Source organism: Prinia subflava, chromosome 15 (assembly GCF_021018805.1).
Source record: "Prinia subflava isolate CZ2003 ecotype Zambia chromosome 15, Cam_Psub_1.2, whole genome shotgun sequence".
In the NCBI taxonomy this organism is placed as follows: Eukaryota; Metazoa; Chordata; class Aves; order Passeriformes; family Cisticolidae; genus Prinia; species Prinia subflava.
The window spans coordinates 159397-186234 of NC_086261.1; the positions used below are offsets into that span (position 1 = coordinate 159397).

The window sequence follows — 26838 nt, forward strand, 5'->3', positions numbered from 1 at the left end:
CAGTCAGGCATGAAAAGTTATAAGCAGTGATAATGTTTAGATGTACAAAAGGTTGATAGGAAAGAGCAGTAGAGTCCTAGGAGTAGCAGTGATTCACAGGGATAGCAGGAAGCCAGGATGGATCTTCCAGAAGGACTACTGTAATACCCTAGGATAGCATGCAAAGGCCATCAGAATGGGGGAGGGGGGTGTGTGTTTAAGCAAATGTAGGTTATTAACAAAAATTAGGACTGGGATGAAATATTAATTGGGATGACATCTCTGCAAAAGTCAGTAACGAAGATGTTTGATTCCTTTCCCCAGAAAAAAACTTCTGATTCTAAAGCTTTCCAATTCCTCCCCAAAAAATAGCAGAACTTCCTTTCCCTCCCAAGACCTGTGACAGCACTGGCCCAGAAATGCACCCAGGTCACCTCTGAGCAGTGGGGTGTGGGCAAATCTCAACTTCACTGCTGAAATGGAAAAGTCTTTCTGGAATCCAGGTCCTTCTGTGTTAATCTGAGTGTTTGTCCCTTGCAGAAGATTTTTGATAGCCTGTTGTTTCCTTTTTTCCAAAGCTTCCAATAGTCCTAAGAGCAGTTTGTCTGTGCCACCTGTCTACGTGGACTTGGCCTACATCCCCAACCACTGCAGTGGGAAGAACACAGATCTAGAGTTCTTCAAGCGGGTTCGAGCCTCTTATTACGTTGTGAGTGGGAATGATGCAGCCAACGGAGAGCCAAGCCGAGCAGTGCTGGATGCGCTTCTGGAAGGGAAGTCTCAGTGGGGAGAGAACCTGCAGGTAGGTCATGGAAATGCAAAGGGGTGTGTCATGCTTTTGATGCTCAGAAGAAGACGGGTATCACATACCCAAGGGAGTACACTGAGAGGAAGCAAATGGTACTGGACATAACCTGTTTTGCAGTCTCAGCAGAGTAATTGCTTGTACTGATGATGATAAGGACACCTGCAAAATGGTCTGAATGGAAGCAGATATGACCTCTTTTCCACATCCTCCTGAGGGGAGGAAGCACTGAGACATCATACACTCCTCCTTACCTACAGCAGGATGAGCCTATCCTCCAGCAAAATCAAGCACCAACACAAACTGAGTTTTCATCAGTGTCCCACATCCAGTGGCATTTGTTGCTAGCCTGGCTTGCTGAAGATTTTTCTGACAGCAGCTTACTAATAGAGCTTTTAAACAAGAATGTTCTATAACACAGTTTTTGCTTAGGCAGGCTTGCAGGACATCCCACGGGGCACTCCTGAAGACACATACAGGAAGGTGTTTATGTTCTTCCAGATGAAGCAGCTTTGTATGTCAAGGTCCCTGAGTTGCACACTGGGTCAATGGGCACACAGTGTCCATTAACAGTGACACTGCCAGAATTGTTCCTTTTCACACTGAAAGATCTTTCTGAGGCTGTTGCTGGAGCTCCAGAGCAGGGTGCTCTCCCCTGCACTGCAGCCATCTCATCATTATGGTGTCAGTGCTGCCAGTTTGCAGCCAGTTCAGAGCCCCATTGTGCTGGTACTGTATAAAATAAAGCTCTGCCTCAGAACCCGACATCTGAAAGACATTAAATAGAACAAGCAGTACCAAGGGTACAGTGTTCCAAAATTAACAAGAAATTTTAGCCTCAGCTCCTATGGGCATTGTTTGTCACTGCAGTTGTTCTCAATCATCTCTGCTGATTTCTTTTCCCAGGTGACATTGATCCCAACACACGATACTGAGGTAACACGAGAATGGTATCAACAGACTCATGAGAAACAGCAAGAGCTAAACATCATGGTACTGGCAAGCAGCAGCACTGTTGTGATGCAGGATGAATCTTTTCCAGCCTGTAAGATTGAATTCTAAATCTCCCACATTTTGTGTTCATCCATTGACTCTTCAATCACCAATGCAACATGAGAGACACCATCTAATCACAGTCCAGTTTTCCTCTGGTTTAGTCCTCTACATGGTTCCCATTTGTCAGGCAATCGGGTATCCATCTTGTTCAGCACTGGATGCCATGAGGAAGAAGTGCAGGGCTCTGTAATTTTCTGGACTGAGCTAAGAGTTGTGCAAGAGCAGTTACAGGCCAGGGGCACTTTCACCTTCCCTGCTTTATTCTGCTGCCTGTACAGTTTCTGTAGACTATCTTGGCTGCCTTGCTGCTGTGAGAGCTTGTTCTACTCTCTTCCCGGCTGCCTTGCCATTTAACCTGTAGCACCATGAACCTCACTATTCTGGTGAGGACTGAGGTGCTGCTGCTGCATGCAGAGAGTGCATGGGAGGCAGGGGGCAGAGGTGAAATCTAACTTGCAAAGAAATTGCACCAGGGAGATGAGGGAAGACAAAACACTCTGACTATAATGGGACAGTGAAGGTCATTCTTCCATCTCCCCTTCTGAGCATACAGGAGGTGTTCTGAGCAAGGGGACCTGTGCTCCAACTCAGCACGACCACCACATGCCAGCTTGGCAGATTTCTGTCCCAAGTGCTTGCCTGTGGCATCCTGCAGCACCTGTTTGCTGTGCTTAGGGAGCTGGGATAAAGGACATGGCGGTGGGAGGGTTCAGCACATTCCTAACTGCTAACTTGAGCTTTGCATACACAGCAGCCAACCGACTCCTGCACAGCAGCTGTGTGGCTGAAGGAGGCACAGAGAGACTGTGGCCTAAACAGTTACACAAAAAGGGCATCCAAACGCACAACTACAGCCCCCTCAACAGCAGAAGGGCTGAAAAAACCTTGGCCACTGTTGGCCCAGGATGTACAAGAAACCTCCCTGTCCCTAAACCAAACGCTCTGGAGGACTGTGGTGAGGCAGCTGAGGAGCACGCAGGCCATGCTGGGGGAGGCTGGTGCCCAGATAGTGTTGCTGCAGTGTGCCAGCTTGCACACAGCAGCCATCTCCTTGCTGCCTGTATGCCAGGGTCCGAGCCTTATGGTTGTGTTGAAGCTTTTTGTTGTTCCCCCCCAAGTGTCCAGGATATGAGGAATAGAACTGGTGGTGTGAGGGAAGAGAAGGCCCTTCCCAAAATACTTGGGAAAAAGTAGTTTAGCAAGTGCAGTCATTCTCAGTTCCTCCACACTGTGGCAGGGATGTGTTGACAGTGCAGGTGAGGTGCTGCTCATCCATGTGGTGCCAGCTTGCAGCTTATTCCCTGGCCTACACATCACTGTGGGCATCTGTCCTCGCTCTCTGGATGTCCTGGCAGAAATGCAAACGCGTGCTGTGAGTGCATTGTGGCTACTGAACAGCCACCCAGAGCTCCTTGGCACACAGACCTGTTTCAGGGTGGGAGACACGTTCTCCCAGCAGGGAGTGGAGTGTTCATGTGCACTAAGCCTGCAGCATCCATGAGCCTTTGCCACATCCAAGAGAACTGACAGAGGATCTTACCACAAAGACAGCTTTTCTTAAGACAAAGAGAATGGTGGCAGGCTGTGCTCTGGGGAAGAAGGAGTAAAATGGAAAGCTGTGCTGCAACGGTTAACAGTCAGCACAAAGTATTTCCATCTGCTGTGACACCCACTGTGCTTGGCCCTGAGCAGAGGGCTGACTCCACCATGAGCATCCTCGGACCCTGTGTTGTACTTGCCTGGGACACTTCAGTCTCAGTGCTAGTTTTCTGGCAGATGGCATGAAGAAAATGCTGCTTAGAAACCTGCTCCTAGCACTAAAATTGAGTTTCTAGGGAAATGGTCTATTTTGCATTTTAATTTATATATTTATTTTTTATATGTTAAGCTGCATTGTGTTGATTTAATATTTTAATTTATACATGTTAACATGATACCATGTGCTTTTAATGTCAGTTCAGAGGTTTCCAGTACAAATACTAACATGCTGCAATTAAAAAAAAAAGGAAAAGGCCATTGTGAACTTGTGGGCAGCAAAAATGTCTCTGCAAGGCTGTGTCTAAAACCCAGCAGCAGTAGAACAAGGCCTGAGGCCAGCAGCCTCCCCAAGGCACAGCCAGCTCTTTGGCTATGGCCCTTGTTAGGAGCATGTGAGCTTACTCAGGGCTTTAGCAAATCCCTGCCCTGTGCTGTGTTCATTTTAACCATGGATCACACTGTGTCTGCCAGCATAATAAATGTCATTCTCTGTACCCCGATGGGGTCAGCATTCATGAATGTTGGTTCTGGCAATTGCAGGCACTAAAGCACCTGCCCCTCCCTGGAATGCTGGGGGGCTCTGCCTACAGTGCTTTGGGGAGACCCTGGCTCGCCCGCCATGGTGGCAGCTGCAGGATGCCAGACACCAGAGGCACAAGCATGGCCCTCACTGGCTCCTGGGATCCCTCTGCATAGATAGATGTAAAAGCTAATGCACTAACTTTAGATAGACCCACACATGAATGTCTTCTCAATTTTAAACTTGAAGCAATTCTGACTAAGCAGCAGTAATAGTGAGGCTTTGTGAGGTGCCTGCATCCTCTTAGCAGGAGTGTGGCCAGTGGCAGATTCCAGGAGGAAAGCTGCCCTCCACACGCTGCTCCTGCCCTCTGCAGCTCTGCTGCTTTACTACCTTTATCCTACACCAGTTTGCTTCCCCGTCCTCAAGGCTCCACATTTTTTTTTCAGTTTTTGTCACAGTCTGTTCTGTCTTGAGCTTCTCTCACTTCCTATCTTCCTCTCCCCTCCACCCCCTTCCATCTTAAAAAAACTACAGGGAAAGACTTACGAAAATGCTGATTATTGTAGAGTCTCACCCTGCTCAGGCCACAGGAGCCAGCAGGACCCACCTGGAGCCAGAAGTAATACAACACTATAGAGAGAAACAGTTAAATTCTGCTTTTGCTTGTTTCTGCATGTGGGCAACAACGCGTAATCTTCCTGTATGTAATAGGTAAAAAATACTATTTTAAACCTATAATTAAAAAAGTGAACGTCTTAACTGTATTGAAATGGCATCTTGTGCTCCTAGCTTCTTCTATGCTAAATGTTTTAAGAGGAGAGCCCTGATTCTTTTCTTCAGCATCACATTTCTATTTGAATTGAGTTCCTTGAGTTCTGTCCTTTTGCCCATTTCCATGTGAAACACTCTGTAACTAACTGCTGTCAAGACAGGAGCCCAAAACATTAATAATAAAGCCACATTAATTGCGAACGAGAACATCTCCAGTGGTTTCCAACTGTTTTTTCTGTGAGCCCATGCTTGTAGGGCAGGAGCACACAGACATGGCAGCCGTGCCACGCTCCCATGCCTCCCAACTTAGGCAAGCCCCAGCTTTTCCACCAACACCTCACCTTCACCAGCAGCTGCTAAACTGTCCTGTGACTCAGGAAAGGGACATGCACATAAGGCCACAGAGCCTGCCTGGGACAGCTGCCCCCATGCCCCTGGCCCCTGCACGGTCACCAGAACGTCCCTCCTGGGGAACATCTGGAACTCTTGCACAGCTGGCTAAGGGCTGTACCGGGGAAAGCAGCTCCTGATAATCCAGTGAGAAGCCTGGGTGGCCTGTCTGCCATGCAGCACCATCACTCCTCACAGTTCCCAGATAATGCATTCCATTGCAGCCCTCTACCTGTCCCTGCACTTCTTGGGAATGGCAGCTCTGCCCAGTGCTGCTGGCACTCTTTGAGCTGGACAGGTCTCTGGCCCTGTGGCAGGCAGCAGACCTGCTGGCTTGGGACCTGGGCCAAGGCATGCCAGTGATTCCATGCTGCCTGACCCCATGGCAGCAGTTGGGCTTTTGCACCTTTGCAGAACTCCAACCTGACCTCCAAGAAGGGAACTCACCTTCTTTCAGCTCCTTCAACTACTTACCAGAAAACAGGGACAGCTGCTGCTCTGCCTGTGCTGGAACACAGTCAGGAGAGGCTGATGTCCAGTTAGTTCTGTTCCTGCCTGCCTGTCCTCAGAAGGAAACAATGGCACAGGTGAATGCCAGGGAAAAAGAAGCAGGTCCTGTGCTACAGTCTTCAGGAGAGAGGCCATCATTGCCACAGAGCTCACCACAGCTTGTGCAGGGCCTAATGGAGAGCTCAAGGAGGCTGCCAAACCTGGTGCTGATTGGGAGGAGCTGTGAACTGTTACCATAAACCAGGAACTATTTCCACACACAGCTACTTTTCAGGTAAATGAGCATTGTGTCTGGCCATACTCCAGCTAACCAAGGTCCTGTGACTGCAATGCATTTCCCAAAAGTGAGCAGTGACAAGCATCAGGCTCTCTAGGGGTCAGCACCTGAGAGCCACACCCACCCCGCAGGACCCTGCTCCATGTCCTTCTCAGCAACGACACCCTGCAGCAGGTGCTCCTGGGTCCAGCATGCCCAGACGCTGTCCCCTGACAGAAATATGCAGGTCCTGGCAGGAGATGTGGCTGGTGCTCAGCAGGGACGTGGTTGCTGGAGCAGTGCTGCTGGCAGCAGGTGCTGCAGGCTATGCCATGGCAAGGGCTGTGGGCAGAGTCCCAGGGGAAATCTCATGCTGCTCAGTCACCTGTGGTGCCTCAGCCAGCGCTGGGGCCAGGGTTGGCTGCAACCCCGTGGCCGAGGTCTCTGTGCAGATCTCTAATGAAGGGAGAGCAGAGTGCAAGGCAGGTCCAGTGCACCCAGTGCAGCACTCTGGGCAGCTGCATAACTGCTCCAGTCCCAGTGCAAGTAAACATGACCTTTCTTACATGCCCAAACTGGCAGCTTGACATTAGGAAAAGGACATGACACTCAGGATGTCCTTGAAGTGACAGTAGGTGTGGACCAAGTGAAAGGAGCTGAACACACTATCCCAGGGTCTTCATTCTACCACAAACCCCCCTGAGACCTGGGAAGCCAGGAGCTCTTCCCCAGTATGACCAGTTCTGACATGCAGGAAAAAAGGCCTGGAGCCTGTGCACTTTCCTGGCCTGGAGCCTGTGCATTTATTCCAGGTCTGACTCCAGCTACAACTGCTCTTCCAGGACAACAGAGCATGAGCTTACTGTTACAGGCACCTGCAAGCTTTGGCACATACACACTGCTGCCAAGTCAGCATCAGAGACAGAGAGACACTGGACCCACAGCATAGATTTACTGTGAACACAAATTGTCACAACACAGCATAGAGATCTTTGGGCACAGCTTCACAAAAACACAGATCCTAGCTACAGACAGACACGCAGACTTGTCCATAAATACAGGAGGAGTAGGAAGCACAGCCCTGGCCGGCACTCAGGATGCGGCAGGGACACCCGTATCAATCTTGCCCTCAGGCTTGTGCTCACAAGGCATTTACATAAATAGCCATTAAATACTTTTCATTTTATATATAATAAAGATTTCTCCTTATTGGTTTCTAATAGTCCTGAATTGTCAAAATAGCAGTTTCTTTTAATCCCTGTCACCAAGACTTCAGAGCTGTACTCTGCCTGATCATTTGGGACGAGAAAAAAATCCTGTGTGTGTCTCCCTGCTCGCCTCTCTCAGGATCCCCAGGCTCCTGCCTGTCCCAGCCCAGCAGGGAAACATCCAAGGCCACACCAAAGGGATGTTTCCTTGCAAGTGGCAGTCAAACTGATGCACTCACTACCCTTCATTTTCACACTCATTCAGAATGCTTTCTGCTTCTGCTAGATTTCCTGCCATGGACTCTCTGGACCTGATTTTGGTGGCCAACAGTGGGAATTGAGAGACGAAGAAGGAAGGAACAGAGAGGAGGTTCGTGGTTGTGATGGATCTGATTCATTTGGACCCAGAATGCCTTTCTCTGAAGGCTGAGGGCCAAAAAGTCACGAGGCAGGATCTGTCCCCTTTGGACTTACCGCCCTAAAAGCCTTGGCTGTACCAGTCCTCTGATGCTGCTGTCCCACTGAGCCCTTGGGACACCAGTGCAGCACTATGTCCCTGCTCCATGGAGGTGCCATGCCAGTACCAAGACTGCATTGTTGTTCATTTAATGAGGCAAACATTCTTGCAGAATGGCAAAGAGCTGGCTTGTGGAGGAGGAAAGCAGTCTCTTCCACACCACAGAGTGTGGCCCTGGGCCGTGGCTTCTTCTTTGCTACAGACTGCCAGCTGTGTGAGGTGCCATGCAGGAAGTCGGGCTGCTTTCAAGCTAGAAGTGCTTGCAGTGTGCTGTCCAGTAAGCCACTAATTTTGCTGATCCTTCTGACACACCAGCTGCAGTTCCTCTACGTTCTTCTCAGGAGGCAGTGGCTGTACTTGGCACAGGTGACCAGAGAGGAGCTGGTCTGACAGAGCACTGTCCCCCAGCAGCTCCTTGCCTGTATGCTTCAACACCTCTCCCAGCAGCTCCTCTTCACAGGGCACTAGGATCTCTTTGGACAGCCCAGACTGATCCAGGCCAGTCATTCTCCTGATAGACCCCTCACCTTGCTTTGCTGTCTCCCCAACCAGCCTCAGTTCAAATCCTTCACCACACTTTGGGTTTCCAATGTTACTTGGCTCTACCATTTCCCCAGATAATTTTTCTTCATCCAGCTCCCCCATGCTCTTCTCTTCTGGGTTAGCATCCTCCCCTGCCAGCTCCTTCTTGCACAGCTCCAGGATCCTGCCTGGCTCTGGGCCCTTATCAAGGGGCCAGATCAAGGTCTCTGGGGCACTTGGCTCTGCTACTGACAGCCCAGACATGCCTCCCTGCATGTCAAGCCCTCTGCCTGGAGCTTGACTCTCTTCCTGCTCAGGGGACCGGCTAGTCAGTTGCTCCCCACTTTTTGGGGGGCTGATGGAAAGCTTCTCAGTGAAGCTGAAATGAGCACAGTTGTCCACAGAAGTTGGGGAGGATGGGCCTGCACTGGAGACAGTACTGGAGGGGCCACTGCTGTCTGCAAAGAGAAAGAAAAAAAATCTTAAAACATGTAGCTGGTATTTCCCCACCCAACCTGTCACAGTCCTGCAGTTCTACAACCAAGAGGTGAGGGCTGTCTATATGCCATGTGACCTGTCAGGGGTTTGCAGCTGGTATTGGGCATTTCTGGCAGTTCAGCCGATGAAAACCCAAGCACATGGAGTACAGTTCCATCTTGTAATCCAGTGCTATGTTGGCACACAGCCAAGAGTGGGTTATGTTGTCACTGAGCAAAGTGTGAAGTGTGATGTTTGGCTTCAAAATAAAAACCAATTTATTTAATTCCCTTACTATTATGGAACAATCCCAGCTTCAGTTTGCTCCTTCTGGTTCCTGACACACACAGTCCCTGAGTGTTGAGTGAGAGTCAACACTGGAGAAAGAAATATTGATTCTCTACTAATGTTTATTCTTGCCTTAAACTGATCAATAAGCAAAACTAGAGAAATACCTAGATTGTATCTAATCCAATAAAGGAGGAGAACTAAACAACTGTTTTCAGCCAGACCGGTTTCCTGACCTTGTTGACTTCACAAACTTCTCTCCCTCCCCATCACATTTGCCCCCACCCAAGAAGGGCACACACTCACACCAAGGAGGCTTATCCGCACGCTGGCGCAATGGCAAGGATGATGATGACAGGATTCGCTGGGACATAAAGGGGTCTCCAGGTATCTGGCTACCAATCATTGAATCAAACAAAGCTTCAAGAAAAAAAACAATACACAGGTCAGTAATATTTCATCAGACATAAAGGAATGGCTCACAGCCCAGCAGTCACGAGCAGGCGCTCTGGGAAGAGCTGAAGACCAGTGCCAATTCAGAGCCATGCGCACCCATCAGATCCTGGGAATCTGAGGCTAAGATTTCTGAAGCTGCAGTTTGTATCCTCATCACTGTACTCATCAGCTACAGACAGACCTGACTGATTATTTGTCAAGTAAGTGGCCTAGGATGGCTCTGAGCAGGGTCCCATGGCTCATTCCTGGGCTAGAACACTCTGGGACAGGCTCCAAGGACTGCGCTTATCTCTAGTCCTGTCAGGCTGATCTGTCCTGAGAATGTAAAAGACTAGGAGTGCTGCTTGCCTTGCCAGAGACAAGCCCATCTGACCAGTACCTGCAGTGGACTGGACATGTGATTCGCTGCAACTCCTGCACACAGCTGTCAGGAACTCGTTGACCTGCCGCAAAGAGAGGGAGTTGTGCAGGGTCTCCAGGGGATAAATGGTAGGAACCATGGAACAGCCTTCAAAACCTGGAAAGACACCCAATCAGAAAATGAATAGAGGAAATAGCAGGGTAAATCCATGCAGGAACACTCATGGCTGAAGGAGCTGAGCACTCTGGGAATTAAACAACAGGCACACTCAGGTCTCAGGTCATCTCTTCTAGCCCAAGAAAATCACCACGAAGCAATCCCATGCAGTAACAGATCTGAAAGCAAGCACCTGGGTACACATGGAGGGGAGAGGAGGAAAAGTATCTGGCAGCTGCAGTTCTTGTTGCTGAGCTTAGGATACTTCAAATACACAGCCATGACAGAGAACTTGGCACAGAGCTTGGCAAAGTGCCTCCACTTACAGAAGTCAAACAGAATCAAAGTGATGCCAACAGAATTTCCAGTAAAGAGGTCCCATGGCTGGTGACCCCCAGCCTGGCACAGCCCCCTCTCACCACAGCTGGGAGCACACACTGTGGCAGCTGCAAGGAGCCACAGAAACTCCCTGTCACAGCAGCCCCGTGCACCCCTGACAGGCTGCATCCAAAGGAAGGGCTGGGTAATGATTTGAATTATTTGTCCCCTTAACTAGACTTCATTGCCAGCAAATCCAGAATGAGCAGAAATAGGCATCTCAGCAGGCACTTGCTTGGAGCTAAGATGCATCACAACCATTCAGAGTAAGTCCTTTGCTACTCAAGCCAGCAGATTATCATAGCAAAAATATCTTCCTCTTCATCCCACCTTTCTGGAAATGCCTTGTGGAACCAAGCCAACCTGAACTGTCAGAGGAGCAAGGAAGAAACAGATGTGTCCCTGGGTATGTGGAATGAAGCTGCCTCCTGCTCTGCACCTCCAAGTTGAATGGCCTCTCAGCTGCTCAGGGCTGGGCTTCCCATTCTATGACTCTCTAGTCTCCTCCAAGGACCTCAAAAACACTCTGGAAAGGAACTGTGTGTGTTTTTACAGAGAAGGAAAAATGCTTTGAAATGCAAAAAGTAAGAGAGTTCTTGATGCAATCTGTGGCAGGATGTCTGCCCAGCACACTGACAGGATAGAACTGACCCCTGCAGCTTTGCAGTGCCTCAGGAGAAGCCCTGGAGCACCTGTTTCTGTAGTGCAGACAGTTGTTCCAGTCACCTCCAGGACAGGCCCTGCTCCAATACCCTCACCTCATCCAGTTCTGCAAGAGGCAAGGAGCATGAGCCATGAAGGTGTTCACTGCAATAAATAAGTCAGTGGAGATAAAGAATCCTCCAGAGAGCTCACGAGGTTACTTATGCTACGAAGGGCCTACAAACATAATTCAAAACAGGAAGGATAACAAATCCTTGGCTAGGATGAAGAAACATAAGACACAGAGCAAAGACCACATTCTTCTGTCTGTTGCTGAGAAGTCCTGAGAGTGGAAGTGCTGAGCAAGGAAGAATGTACATTCTTTTTTTCCTCAGAGGCCTCCTGCGAGACAGAGCTAAAGGAAAAGGTTGAGGACAAAACTTAAAAGAGTCATGAGAAATAGTTGTGGAGCAGCCCAGTCTGCTGTCCAGGCTAATGTCATTTCACAACAGAATCTGGTTTGAGAGGGGCCAAACTTGGCTCAGGTATTGGGGTCTCCAAAGAAAAAAGGAAGTGTAAATATAAGATAGGGCAAAGCAATGTTGTTACAAGATACACTAGGGGCATCAATGGGAATATACCTGTATCCTGTATCCCCAAAGTGCAAGGTGCCTGCTCATGCAACTCTGAACAGTGCTGTGGCACTGCACCACTCTCAAGCAAGCAAAGTAAAATGGCCAAAGTTTCCTCTTTCAAGGTGAAGGAAATACTGCTTTTCAAGGAATCCCTCTCATTTGTGTAGGGGACCCCATTTCTCTGCACACCTCCCTAGACCTGCTGAGCTGCTGGGAGGAGGTGCCTCATGCCACCACAGCACAGCTCAGGCAGCAGCCACTGCTATGGAACACAATCCCTACGAGTCTCCAACCACTGCTGCACCACAGACAGCAAAGAATCAACACCTTTGGGAAGGGGCAATAAAAATAAAATGCAAGAGCAAGCTACAGGAACCATCCCAGACTGACCAGTTACCCTGTGCTGACCGTGCAGCTGCTGCTGATGCTCCCCCAAACTCTTTCCTGGGGCCTGCAGGGCAGGAGTCTGTGATGCAGACAATGGCATGAGAAACTGGACAGAATTTCACCCATTTTGTACCAACATCCAACAGCAGCCCACAGAGGAAGTTCTTTGTGCCAATGTTCTGTATACCAGCTCTTCTGGAGTGAAGAAGCACTTGTCCAGTCTCGGCATAAACAAAAGCACTCACCAAGCTTCCCCCTTACATGCATGATCAGTCCACCCCTATTTTCTTGGACAAACTCCAACATGCCACATGTACATTGTATATGAAGGGTTCTGAGACTAGACAGCACATGTGACTGTCTAGTCAAGTGCCCCAAACATCAATGACCCACAGCTCAGATTTGCTCTGGACATTGTGTGTCTCTTCCATATTCTCATCTCCCCTTGAACACAGTTAAGCTCCCAATATCCCCAGGTAACAGTGGTGTGGAGCTTGGAAAAAAACCCATTTCTGTCCAAAGTGTCTCAACTCACTCCATTAGAAACCTTCTTGCTTCTGGAATACACTGTGGATCCCCAGCCCTCTCCTCAGACCATTACAAACATCCTTCCCAGATTTCTAATTTCACAAATTTCTACCTTTTCTACATTGTCTCAAGTGGTGGTGATGGTCAGATCAGAGCCCACTGTTTATATATAAGAGTTTGGGGCTGTTTCCCATTGTAATTTAATTTATTTACATTGGACATCACTACTACTTTCCTGCTCATCATCACAGGGCCACTCACTGTTGTCCACAGCTGACCTTTGGCTTCAGTACCAGTGTGATTCCTTACCAGTATGAACTTACTTCACACTATTCTTTTTCACAGCTATGACCACACAGGTCCCCAGACATTCCTTCAGGGCTCCATTGTCGATCTTTCCAACTATGGATGCCAACTACATACTTTTACTCACTGATTCTCACTTCTAATTCATGTTTCCCTTGTGGGGATAGAAGTACAGTGGAAACCCAAGAGAGGACAGAAAAATGCAGTTTTCACAAGGAAGAAACCTGGGCTGTCAACTATGTCTGCTCTGAGTAGAGCCTCAGCAGGAATCCCAAACACATCAATCAACTGTGGGCTTGCTGATGGACTGGGAAAACAGCGTGAACTCGATGGAAGAGATTTGATTTCCAGCTGAGAGGGCTGCTGTGCTGGGCTGTAAGGTGTTAGGTAAGGAGCACCTAACGCCTGTGTTCGCCTGTGTTGGGGTGGGATGCACCTCCCAGCAGCCTGCTGATGTCCAAAGCAGGCTGAGCTCATTTCCTCTACCCACCTGAGCTCATTAACATGGCCAAGATTTGCAGCAGGGAAAGCTCAGCCCTGGCTCTGGAGCAGTCTGCTGTGATCCAGCATCTCTTCCCTTGAAGCAATTCTGCTCCTGTTTAGCATTTGTTGCCAGGAAATGAAGGAATTGTCCTAATTACATGTGAAAAGCAACTAACTGTCTCCAAATTGCCTGCTTGACAGAAAGGGCCATATCAAGGAAGAACAAAAGACCTGTAAGAAAAATTCTCATCTTCCAGGCTCTGAAAATGCTCGGTCCTGCTGCTTCACTACACGGAAGGCTGCACTGTCTGTGCCCCTTCCACCTGTGGGTCTGAATGGAAAAGGGAGTCCATGCATCACACCACACAGCTCAGCAAGCCACATGCTCCGAGCAGCTCCTATAGTGCAGGCAAACCCCAGCAGCCAGCTCCAGCTCCCTGCCTCGTTCAGGGAGCAGCAATCTTTCCGCCTGTGAGAGAAGCACCAAGGCCTCCATGCACCAGACTGCCCGTCTGTGACAGAGGCTGAAAAACACCAGAGAAACAGCAGCAAGCTTTGATTTATAACATCTGGATTCAATGCTGAAGTCGCCTACCTCTTCCCACCACAGACAGAACACACTGAGACGCCCTATCAGGCAGGAAAGATGCCATGCAGTGCAGCCACACAGAAGTTCAGCTCTACCCTGTCTTAACACAGTCTCTCTAGATACAACACACCCACAAGCACTCACTTCCCCCAAATTTCCTCAGCAAATTCACTTAGCTTGTGACCAGCTGTAGCACCTCCTAATCTCTTCTTATACTCTCTCTATCCACTTTGGTTCCTGCATTACTAAGGGGACACCCTGTAGCAGCTCACCAAGACCTGCACAGAGCATTCTGGCAGCAGGGCATCCCATTGATAGGAGCTCAACACCTACCCTGAAGGGAGCTTAAGGGCTTACCCTGGCTAAAGGAAGGCGGCAACAAACAGTTGCCAAAGATGGAAAGAGCAGTTACAGCCACATGGGGAACGGCAGCTCCACGTGGAAAGGCTTCTGCCTAATGCTCCAAAACTGCTGGTACAACAGCCCACACAACTTGCTGCAGCAGCAGCCCAGAGACCTTGGGGATTTGGTGAGGGAAACTTTCCTTTTTTTAGAAGCAAAGCATACTTTGCACTCTCAAGCAGACAGTGGTCCCTGCTCAGCTACAAGAGCACGGGACAGAGGCAGCTGCAGCGTGCAGTACCGTAAAGACACTCCAAGTCATCCTGCCCTGAGATCAGCCAGCTCCTGAAGAGGCGCAGGTGGTAGGAGCACTGCTGCAGGTGATGGGCTAGGGTGGCATCCAAGGAGATGGTCCGGCTCGCGGCACAGTCAGAGGAAAAACGCCGTAGCAACTGGGCAACGTGCTGGTGCTCCAACACATCTGGAGGAAAGGGGCCATAGAGAGTGAGAGGAGAGGGGCAGATACAGCTGGGGACAGAGAAACTGTGGAGATGTAGGGATGGAGCTGCCAGCACCAGCACTGCTGGGTGAGAAGGACCCACACCACACACTAAGCCAAATCCCTCCCACAGCGAGCAGGTCCAGAATGCTCTTAAGAGTTATGCCCCCCAGTGACACCAGGGCAGACCAGACTCCCACCCAGCCCAGGCTTCACCCAGTTGCAGCCCAGGGCAGTGCCTGAGCAGCAAGGGTTCATCTTTGTAAAGGAAAGTCTGACAAGTGAATACATTTTAGGACAAATTCCAAGTCCAATGCAGTTCAGGTTTGGCTAGATAAAAAGTTGAGACTCAGGGCCAGACTCGCCCTCCTGCAGCTGAGATGAGAAATCCAACAATACCAAGACTGCCAATAGTGTTTGAGTCCTGCATCCAAGCACAGGCAGCACATCAGCACGGGGAGAGAGTAAACGGCTCAGCATCAAATGGCAGAGGCTGTGCAAAGGACTTGGGGGACAGTAGGGTCTGACTGAGAGCCGAGTACTGAGAGCGCAGAAGAAAGAGGGAGCATAGAAGCACTGACTTTCCCTGTCTGTGAGAACAGCCCTGTGTAATCTTCTGTGATATCCTTCCATGGCAGACAAGACACAAGCATGCACACACGCCTTCTCCCTATACACAGCCCCAGGACTCGCGTTCTGACACCCAAGACTTATGTGACCAGGGCATAAACCATCTGGCCTGATGCTGTGCTTGACCACTCCCCTGGTTCACTCATTCCATTTCACTACACTGAGGCAGCTCTCCAGAAACCAAATACAGACTCAGAGCTGGGAACACTTTTTGCATTCAGTTTTTTAAGTGGTTCATGGGGTAAACATCCCGCCTGCTCAAAGCAGTGCCAATCCTAAACCAAATATCCCTGACTTTGAGCTCTCACATGATTGACCTCTGTCTTTGTTTTCTTGATTAAGAAGCACTTTGCCATCAGAAATATTAATTGGGCTTTTGGGAGAAACATGATGCTCGGTTTCACCCTATCATATTTGGAGCAGGGGCAACTGCTTTATAGTGTGTCTTAGGAAAGGCTGGAACTTTGTACAACTTTGCAGGCAAGATAGAACAACACACCCTGCTGACATACACCATGTGAGCTCTGACGGTGTCCAGACAAATACAGACAAATCAAGCAGTTGGCCACTCTGGGAAAACCAAAACCAAGCAAACACAGAGAATAGGCTCCCTCTAGTTTTTGAAACAGTAAAGCCACAGTGAATTGCCCTTTCCCATTTCATCCTTCCCAAAACTTTGATTTTCAGAACAGTCTTCTGAAATTTCATTCATCTTCCAGATTACACCAAGCAGGATGTCTTCGTATTCACAAGCTGCTTTGATCAGGCAGAAATACTTGGTAATGTTCAGTGATCTCCTTTGGTTCCAACTTGTCTCAGCAACAGGAGCCATGCAAGAGGAGGAGTGCAGTGAAACCTTTTTAAAAGTTATCTATGCAAGAGTTGGAGAGTAAACACTGGTTCAAGGCACCTGCTACAACAGAGCTAGTGGCCTATAACGTCACAGACTCACACTCTGGTTTGTCAGGTAAGTAACAAGATGGAGCAGAGATAGTGAATTAGCAGAAGCTCTGTCAGAATCTGTCACCAAGCCTTTCCAGAGATACAGGTAAGATGGGATGAAACAGGTGATGCCACCCCAGGTAGCACGATGCCCATCCCATCCCCCCAAGCCAGCATCATCCACCAACAGCAGACAAGTAAGAGCTCTGGAGAGACACAATTCACAGGATAATGTCTGCAGAAAAGATGAGCCTATGTGTGCCAACATCACCATATTTGAAGGAACCACAGGACCAGCCTAACAGAGAGGTTTGACAACGGGAGGCCATAAGGCTGCCAGTACTCCTGACATGAAACACCACATGCATTTCTTTCTTTCCCACCATACACTAGGCCCTTCCGGGTGACACACAGCTGTCCTAGTGTTATTCTTGTTTTCATTCTGCAAATCTGAAGTGTAAAAACTGAGGACCTAAGCTGCTGATGCTTCATGATACGGAGTGGGCATCCGCCCCCAGTCCAGTGGTATTCTCCCCCTGACCCCCACCCTCCTGAAAGGGAGCACGACAAAAGGCCTTAATGTCACTGTGGACTTAAAGACTGCTTTAGCAGTGCACTCACAGAGCCATGGCTTTTGCCTTTTCACCTGGGACAAAAACACCTCAGAGGAGAGCAGAGGCACCACTGAAAAGTAACAGGGTATGAGTGAGTACATTAGTCACAAGGAGACAATGAAGGAAGGTGAAGCATGTTTGGACACCAGATACACAAACACAAAAAAACCACAAGAAGGCTGAGAGGAGAACATGTGCAGAGAAAACTGAACGTGAGCAAGGGGTTAGAAGTGTGAGGGAACATCAAATCCAGAAAGCAAACATACCATTAGTCGGATGCTTTGCAAACGACACAGAAAATCGTTTTACGGCTGGCATAGACAAGAGCTCTGAGGAAATAAAAACAGATCATCTCAGTTAACAGCCTGCTTCAAAGGATCCCCCGACCTTCATACACTTGAGTACCCTTTCAGGTTCACCTTCCTGATCCCCACAACAGCTGCTCCCACTGGCACTGCTGTAGAACCCGACACTTGATCTGTGACTCTGACTGAATCATTCTGCATCTCCCCAGCCCTTGCACTGCCCTGCCAGGGTCTACCCAACACTCCACACTCAGCCACACTCTCAATCCATCTCAGCAACTCACACCTTCCCACCACACTAGGCTCAGTCCAGTGCAGAATGCAGCCAGGCCATGCTCGCAGCCACCAGAGCACACGTCCCAGCAAGTAGCAGCACTACAGGATCGTTCTCAGGATTCACCTCTGCCCAAGGAAAACACTGTTCTGCAGAGGGACTAAAGAGTTCCAGCACAGCTACAGCTCAAAACAACCTCTTAATGCAAGCTATACAGAGGTATTTATGAATATCACCGGAGTAGGGAAGAAGCAAAAGACCCATGAAGACATGCCTCTACAGTTCTCTGCTCAAAACATTTCAGTACAGGGAAAGCTTTGGAATACACCTGTCAGAGTGGACCTCAGGCTTCTCCTGGCCGGACCCCAAGCCAGGTCTAGCTCTCTCATACAAATCATTTATCAGAAAGACTGTGCAAGGACAGACACTGTGCATCTAATGGAGTGCAAACAGATAGGCTTTAAAGGACACAGATTAGGCTCCATATGCACACACACACACAAAAAAAAAAAAAAAAAAAAAAAAAAAAAAAAAAAAGGCTTGAAACTTTCTTCCCCACACTGGAAATTCCTCAGCTATCATGAAAAAGAATGGCCTGGATCAGACCATCTATATGCAGGATTTGATGTGAGACCCCAGCCAATCATACCTTTTGCTGCTATTTGGGATCTTTCAGGAAATCATAGAAAACCCTTTTATTTCTCTTTCATATTTCATGCATCCATTCTCCCTAGCCCACCGGGTGTGTATGCCTATCCCCCTCCTCAGTGCACCAATGCATGTTCCGCACCAGCAATGTGCTCCTATAGCTACATGCAGTGGCTTGGCCAAATAATGTATCTAAACCAACTCTCACTGAAATTTCCTCCTCTAGTATACCAGCCCTAAAAATTGTTTTGCTTTCTTTAAACTCAACAAACAGCATGACAATCTCCCCTACGCATGCAATCCCTTGGAAGTGTCGAAGCCCTGGAGCTGCAGTCAGCTGGTGACCATCTCCATTCCACCCACACCTCCCCTTGCCCTGAGGGCACATCAGCTGAAGTGGCACTGACCCAGTTTACTGGATCCCTGGCTTCAGGCAAGCCAACTTGAAATCACAACCATCCATGGACCTTCCCTCAGCCTGAGGTTGAGGAAAATTTCAGCTGAAGTGTTCCTTAGCCCTCCTCCAGCTCCGAGCAAAAAAGACTTCAGAAATAATAAGGGCCCTTGAAACTTCCCTGGAACAAGGCAAGTTAACATTGGTGAAGTGCTATATGTCTCACACTGCACCTTGAAGCATCACAGCCATGAAAAACTATCAAAGAATTCATGCAAAAATGTGCTGCTTTTCAACATTATTAGTCTAAAGAGTGTGGAAAACGCCTTGAAACAAATGTTTTCCAAGAGTCTGCTATAGCTGCAGTGCCACTGACTGCAACCACGTGTAGTGATGTATGGATTCAATTCCATTGTTCAGCATTTCAGTAGTGCTCATTTAAGCAGAAACATGCAGATCAAGGGCTCATTTCCCATTCCAAACTACCTTCCCCAAAAGCTAAATGCCCTTCTGCTTCCTCCTTGTTTTCGCAAGGCCTCAACACCTTCCCTCCAAATGCCCTTTATTGTAGCAAGGCACTGACAGCACAGGGCCCCAGGGCGTGCCAAGGAACATGAAAAGAGAGGTATAACATCAAGATTTATAATCCTAAACTGTGTTAGACACATGCTAGTCAACTTGCATTTTAGGTACTCGAGGTACAACTGCATCTCAGCATACAGAGAGCTTGTCACTGAATTGAGGCTCACACAGCAGGAGTCCCTGGCCTCGAATGCCTGCAGCCTGCTGCAGGCTACACAACCTACACAGACAGGCAGCCCAGCACCAGGACTCAGCAGGCCTGTTCCATGCCCAGCTGGGCACAGAGCAGTCTCTGATGCTTTTCCCTGAGAATCAGTGCTGCCTTGGGCTCCCACTCCTTGCAGAGCCAGGACAGAACAGCAGCCAGGGCCTTTGCTGGCCTCTTCAGAGGTTCCACTGTAACTCACATCCTAGTCTTGTGCCAAACACCATCAGCTCATTTTGCAACCTGTGAGCAGCCAGTACTTGCTGCCTGGAGCAGCTCAGACTAGTACAGTGGGGTTGAGAACACTCCTACCTCACCGTCCCTGTCACTGTCATTCACAGCCGGCTGTGTGCCAGGGAGTGCCCTGAGGAGGTGAAAACCAGCTCAGTTTTCTCTTACACAAGAAAAGCAGCACAGGCACCTAGTGTACATAATGGCACCTACAGAGTTCCACCAGGCCCGAGAATTGGACATCTTTCCATCCTGATTTGCTAGGCCATTTTCCTTGCCTCAAAACCGGGCAAAAATCCAGATGAACCAACCTCCTGTCTTCCTCAAACTACTGCCTCAATCCTCTTCCCACCTTGAAATCCAGCAATGCTAACGTTCCTTATGATCCCAGTAAGAAATGCACTCAGATTCTGTGTTGATTAAAATATCGAAAAGATAAGACATTCAAGGCAAACAACCTTACATCCATCCATTCAAATGGTAGATATGCAACCTTGTCAGAGTATGGCATGTAGACTCTGCCCATGGAGCTCCTCAAATCAGTGGCCCAACAAATGGTATGTGAATCAGTACTTAAAGAGTCTGAGTTAGTGTCTTTCCTACTGGGACCACAGTGGACACTTGCACTTGTACATTACACCTCCAGCTGTTCCAGGACAGCTCAGTCTGTCCCTGTGCCCCAACTTCCTTGCAAAAACAACCATCTGCTGCTCCCTGCACATGGCACCAAGTGCTGCTGGCAGGTCAGGGTGCAGCTGCAGTACCTGCACTCATGGCCATAGAGCAAGGTTTGTAACCTTGGCCCCAACGTCTTCACCAGACTGTCTTGTTGACCTTCCTGGCAGTTTTTGCACAGGTGCACAGAAAGCAGAATTTCCAGTTCTTCTGCAGTACTTCATCCAAGTAACTCACTTACCTCTAGCCTCTCAGGCATATTGTCCTTGCTTCCTGAGAGCTACCTCAGACTCTGCTGCATGCTCAGCCTCGCTCTAGTGCCCATCTTATCCATGCCCAAGCATGTCATTCTGTCTTTGGGATGGCTCCACCTTCCGTGGCACCGGGATAACCATCCCAAAAAGAGTTTAATTTAGCATCAGTAGGATGACCAAGGTAAGCGAGGTGATGTGATCTGCTGGATTTCCATATCAGGACAAAACTATTTAATAGCTAGACCAATAAATGCCCCTTCACAACAGCAAGTACTATTAAAACATGGGAACAAAATCAGACCCCAGCAATAACACACATCAGCCTAAAACTCCTCTCACAATGTCAGCTCCTTTCTGTCCTTGCAAGGATCATGATTTCTTGGGGTATGGTAAAATTTGTCATTGTAGATGTGGTGAATACACACATTCAACTGTCAATGTTTTCAGCAGTCCAAGTCTGTGCCACAGGCACATCTTCAGATACCAATGTCCACAAAGTACCACCGTGCTGCCAGGGATCACACATACCGTCTTTGTATGTCAGGCTGCTGGCAAACTTTTTGCCATGGCTGCGTGCGTAGTCCTGGAGGTTGGGGGCACTGGAGGAGCCTCCCAGCACAGTGGTGCTAAACAGCCCGGTGCACTGTGACCCTGGAAAGGCAGGGAAGGTGTTAGTAACTCATATCCACTGCATGCAACTACAGAAAAGCAGGGTTAGTCAAAGGATGAAGAATGAACTGGCCGCTTCAAAAGAAATTCCACGAAAAAACATGATGTCTGGAAGCATAGGGAGGCTGTGTTCTCCGTTCTAATTTCCACAGTGCCAAATGCACATCAGGTAGTGCAAACCTCAGCACCAGGAAAGTTCCTAACTCCATCCAGGGGTTTAATTCCATTTGGCTTTACTGCCCTGAGCTAAGAGAAACACCTTCACCCCTTTCTGTCAGCAAAGCTACACACTGATGTCAGAATAGTCAGGATGCTGAACCACTGATGTTCATGTCACAAAGGTTCATTGCTCTGCTCTTCTGCCCTTTCTCTTTGGAAAGCTCCTTTTTGTGTAGGACTCTGAGGAGAGGAAAGAACTGTCTGATCTGTGGATCAGACAGTGTGGATTCATCGCCAGTCAAAGAGGCAGAGAAAGGACTGTGACTAGAGGGCTTGTGCTCACAAACTCGTACTTTGCAGACATACTGTACTGGGGCATGTCGCACCACTCCAGCACAGGAGCAACGGGTCCACCAGACGCGCACACAGCGTGGAACTTCACCCACTCGGCATCGAGGAACATGGCATGCAAGGTGGAGGGAAACCTCATGCCTGGGGCTTTGGCTTTGTTTCTCCAAGGCACAGTGCTCTGAAGACTGACTTGACTTCGTGTGATATTTAGGGAACACCAGGCATTTGAAAGAGGATTCTTTCAACTGACTGAAGAAAGCAATTGAGACAAAACCTTATTAAGGGGCAGACACAGCCATCGATGGGTTGTAAATTCTCTGCTAAACAGTCTTGCTGCTGCATTCTGTACTGAGAATACTGACTGCTCAAACCATCATTACTCATACAAAAGGGTTCCAGAAACAAGCAGATTGATCTGGTTCCACTTTGTCTGCCAGGGTTAAAAGCCTGCTGCACTGTCTAATTGTATTTATCTGGAACAGTGCAACTGTGAACTAGATCCTGCCTACACTGGAAGCAGCTCTGGATTTTAAAATACTGCATCATAGCATGATTTAGGTTGGAAGGAGCCTGAAGCTTCTTTCACAACACCCCAGCAGAACCAACTCAGATCAGCTTGCTAGGGTTTGTCCAATCAAGTTGTCAATACCTCCAAGAAAGGAAATTTCACAACCTCTCTGGGCCTCTAACATCTGGCATACTTATGGTGGGTGAAAAATTTGATCCTCCTAGCTAATTGAAACTTCTTGTGCTGCAGCTTGTGTTCATTGGTTCTCCACCAACCAGCACAGGGCTTTGGGGATAGTCCGTCTCTGCCCCCTCTGCAACCTCCCATTTAGGTGGTGAAGGAACATTAAGGTCTCCTAATCTGAACAAGTATGACTTTCAGTTTCTCCTCCAATGCCACATGCTCCAGGCTTCCCAACCATTTCCACTGCCCCCAGTAGGCTCCAAGTCCTGACACACACACCCTCCACGACCCAGGGAGCCCAGGGCAGGACAGCAGAGCTTCAGGCACTCACAAGAGGTGAACAGAAGGAAAGAGCCAAACCCTTCAGCTGGACTGTTGTACTCCAGCTGATGCAGCCTAGCATGCCATCAGCCTTCCCTGGTGTGAGGACACATAGCTGCTTCACATCCACTCGTTGCTCTTTGAGACCCCAGCTCTGCTTCTGCAAAGATCCTTAAGCCAGAGCTTCTTTGGAGAAAACACAGAGATCCTCAGCATTGAAATGTTCTTGTAAAAATTCAGGCTGAGCTGAGGAGATCTGCTCCTGGGGTGACCAAAAGGGTCCTAGTCGCACTAAACTGCACTGTGACACTGCTGGTGGATTTCCACAGCACAGACTAGCACATACGTGCCCTTGGACATAAAAGAACTCTTGCCTGCAGGGTCACTGATACAAGCCTTGGAAAATTTCCTCCTAATGCCTTAAATTGATGTAAAGTGTTGACTCAGCATGAATTGGAATCTGTCAGAATGAAAATGAAATTTTGTCATGCATCAAACAGGATGATGCTCCTAATTGCTCTTCCATGGTTTAAAAACAAATAACAAAAACCACCCAACAGATTCATTTACCGGCAGATAAAAATGGAGCATCAGATTTTTAGGACTGTATATCTCGTGCAACACTGTGTTGTTAATCATTAAGCTAAGGATATCCCACTGCTTCTGCTCTCTTGCTGCAGACAGAAGCATTTTGCTAGTGCCGTTAAGCCAGAAGAGAATTTACAAAGACGACTTTATGGACAACAATAGCAATTGTCTACAGTAACTCCAGAAGGCCACTGTACCCAAAGTAACCACACACACACACATATCCTAAAGAACACAATGGCCATTTGGATTTAAATGTAGCAACACTTGCTAGAAATTACTTTATGTGCTGGATATTTACTGTGCATTTAATTGTCATATGTTCATTCAATGTGTCAGATGTTTAAAAATAGTCATTCTTGGTTTCCCTCTGGGAATCTCAGCACAAGGCTCTGTGCCACTGGCAGTGCACCACCTCTAATGCTCAAACAGCCAGCAGTGATTTTACTCCATTTCGAAGGGTTCTTGTAAGCAAAGAAAGGTACTGAAATATCCCTAGACTTTTCAAGCTAGAAGCACATACACTATGGCAAACAATCCACAGCAATGCACTGGACGCTGCCCAGAAAAACATGTCACACCCCAAAGCACAGACAAAGCAAACTGCAGCCACCTATTTTCAAAAGGGGAATTTAATTTTTTTAATTACAGTAGAGGCACCATTCTGAAAAGTATGGCAGCAGGGCAGAGCTATTGCAGCTCTCTGTGCTCCCTGTTCCTGCAAGCCTACATATATGAGGTTACACAAGGACAGATATTCCATTTTCCAGAGATAATGACAGCCAGGCACTGACTGACAAGGTCAGGCAACAGGAGGTATGCTCAGCTTCAGAAAACTCAGAAACAGCAGGCAGTGCCTGAAGGATCCCCCTTCATAACACAGCTGCTGAGACAAGTATTGAAGCCAAAAGTTCAAGCTTCCAGAACTCTGTATTATCTCTTAGATAGAGAACACATTTCAAATCCTAAGGGACAAGAAATTAGATTTCTAAAAAACAAGCAGGAAAGGAATCAGGAAGATTCCTTGAAGAGCTTGACTTGTACAGGTAAAGAGGCATGATTCTTCATAGCAGACCTCGTGTGAAAAAAACCTCACAGAACAGATACCCTAACCACCAACTGTTGTGCAAGCTGCTGTGGTACAACACGTCTCTCCTGTTCAATCCTTCCATACCTGCAAGATTCTACAGAGGAGAACAATGGCTGGGCTGGAGGTCTATGCCACAGATCAGATCTATCAGCTTCTACTCAAGGTTTTGTCTCCGCAGAGCTTCTCAGGTGGGAGAATAACCAGCACAAGCTTCCCAGCAAGGCACATGAAGCAAAATTCTGAAATTAAACCTGCCAGGATCATATTCCAGATTTTGTTGTGAAGGAGAAGTAGTTCTGTACAAAGGTGTAAAAAAGCAGTGGTTGTCTCTATTGCCAAAACAGACATTCCTCAAAAACCTGGAAAAGGCTGTAGTCCAAAGGCTGTAACATCTGCTTCCCAGAGCACAGGCCTTCTGGTAGTGACACATCTAAAGAGTAAAACCAGTTTGCAGTACCATTTGATGTACTCAGTAATTCTCCAGGCAGATGCACCTCCTAAGTGCCATTTCCGAAATTCCCATATTGATCCATATAGACTCACAAAATAGCCACAGGTTTCTTCAAGCCTAAGCACGGCAGTTTGTCACAGCTCACTGAATCTCGCGGTGGCACTGGGAAAGGCAGAGATAAGTGAAATAACACATTCAAAAATTACCATAGCCAAGGCTACTGTCCCTTTATGAAAATAATATACATCAAACATTCCTATTTAGATTTTCCCAGATGGCTGGAAGCATAGCTGGCAGATTCCAGGGATACTTTCTAACCACTCAGAAGAAAATTCTCTTTCCTTGGCAATAATTAGATTCCAAAGAAGTTGCTCATTCAAAAGTGGCAAAGAAATGAGCAGGCCTTTCAGAAGTCTCTTGGCTGCAGGTTGTCCATATAACAGAGTGATGAGTCAGAACTGCTGCAAGTCTGCAGCCATGCCACAATGATAAGATGGTTTTATAGAAAAAGAAAGTGGGCATGACTTGTGCATTATCACCTCCTCTCTTCAAGACACAGGTTGCATAGCCATCTCTGAACCTCATGACAGCAAAGACAGCTTTTCCAGTTTCAAAATAGATCTAGCTTTAGCAAAAATATTTTAGGAAGAATTTCAACTATTCAGACATAGTTTAGGTTAGGATGACATGGAATGGAGCAATCAAGGACCGAGAATGTCAAGTGCCCTGAAATATTCTCTTCTGCTCACTACCACAAGAAGAATGGCTGACCAGGGACTTCAGCTTGATTTGAGGACTTACCAAACATTCTGTATGTGACACATCCATTCCATACAACAGATCTTTAGGAAGCAAAGGCAGTAATAGAACAGTCTCATACAAAGAACAATTTTGCATATAAACTGATGTTTTTCAGAACAGAAAGCACACTAGTTTTCACCTCAAATAATCTCTTCGTACTAAGCTGAGAAACCGTGTTACAAATGAGAGCAACAGAGAAGCAGAGGCAAGCCTGCAAGTAGGCATTTGCCCTGTTGCTCCCATACTGGAAAGGATGAAAAGTGCATCTGCTGCTGATAGAAGCTGAAGAAGAAGGTACTGACTGAGACAGCCTCTGCAGCAGTCTCAGCAGTAACACTGAGAGAAGACGCAAAACACACAGAGACATACAAGGAACTTAAGCCAGATGTGTATGTGGAGACACAGACTAATGCCCACGGAAATAGAGAGGTGCAAGTGAGTAGGCTGGTTAGAGGTCAGGTACAGTACCTAATCCACTTTGCTTCATCTCAGAAGACTGCCTGGAATAAGTGCTGAAGAGGCGATAACCTCCTGATTTAGAAGAAGATTCAGACAGCACCTGCAAAGACACAGTGTAATTTATCAGCATCATGTTTCAAGTCATCCACTGCCACCAAAAGCCTTTATACATCAATTGAAGGTAAAGAAAGGTATAGCTCTTCCTTAAAATCACTATTTTCAAAAAGCACAAAGGTAGTCATATGCTAGGATTGTGACACTGAATGCTCAATTTTAATTTCAAGATTTTGTTGGATTGTGGAACAGTGGGAATTTGAAAAGTAAGATGGGACTCATGTAGTGAGCATCTTTTCTCCCTAAACTCTTGCTGAGATCCCTGGGATACAGACATCCTTCTTCAGCGGCAGGAAATCATATCCCTTTTAACTTAGTATGTGCCTATCACAAAGAGCCTCTGAGTGCTGCGTGCAGAGGTGACATTGTAAGTAACATACAGAGATGGAAGACAGCTAACAAATACCTCAAACCTTAACTCTGCTGTTTTCTGGTTCAGAAAACTGATGGCAAAAATGCCTGTTAAATCTCTCTGAAAGAAGGGACAATTCCAGAGTCCTCTGAAGGTAACAGTCACCTGGTGACTGTGACACTGGCCTTGTGACACAGAACAGCCTGGAAGGAGAGA

At 47.8% G+C, this 26838-nt stretch overlaps 2 protein-coding genes across 10 annotated transcripts in view; one reads left to right on the forward strand and one right to left on the reverse strand.

Annotated features, from left to right (window-relative positions):
• The window catches only part of MAP1A (microtubule associated protein 1A), a 55845-nt gene extending 50746 nt beyond the window's left edge, over positions 1 to 5099 (forward strand). For all 3 annotated transcript variants that reach the window (XM_063412286.1, XM_063412287.1, XM_063412288.1), the window contains 2 exons: positions 558 to 781; positions 1691 to 5099. In XM_063412286.1, the coding sequence (XP_063268356.1) occupies positions 558 to 781; positions 1691 to 1846 (380 nt within the window). In that variant the 3' untranslated portion in view covers positions 1847 to 5099. The remainder of the gene's footprint in view (positions 1 to 557; positions 782 to 1690) is intronic.
• Positions 5100 to 6802: 1703 nt separating this feature from the next.
• Positions 6803 to 26838, reverse strand: part of PPIP5K1 (diphosphoinositol pentakisphosphate kinase 1) — a 44675-nt gene continuing 24639 nt past the window's right edge. For 3 of the 7 annotated variants that reach the window (XM_063412291.1, XM_063412290.1, XM_063412289.1), the window contains exons 26-32: positions 26166 to 26256; positions 21105 to 21227; positions 17275 to 17337; positions 14625 to 14804; positions 9896 to 10033; positions 9367 to 9480; positions 6803 to 8753 (exon numbers count right to left, since the gene is read on the reverse strand). In XM_063412291.1, coding sequence (XP_063268361.1) covers positions 8059 to 8753; positions 9367 to 9480; positions 9896 to 10033; positions 14625 to 14804; positions 17275 to 17337; positions 21105 to 21227; positions 26166 to 26256 — 1404 coding nt within the window. In that variant the 3' untranslated portion in view covers positions 6803 to 8058. The remainder of the gene's footprint in view (positions 8754 to 9366; positions 9481 to 9895; positions 10034 to 14624; positions 14805 to 17274; positions 17338 to 21104; positions 21228 to 26165; positions 26257 to 26838) is intronic. The other 4 variants (XM_063412293.1, XM_063412292.1, XM_063412294.1 and 1 more) reach the window with 4 other exon arrangements.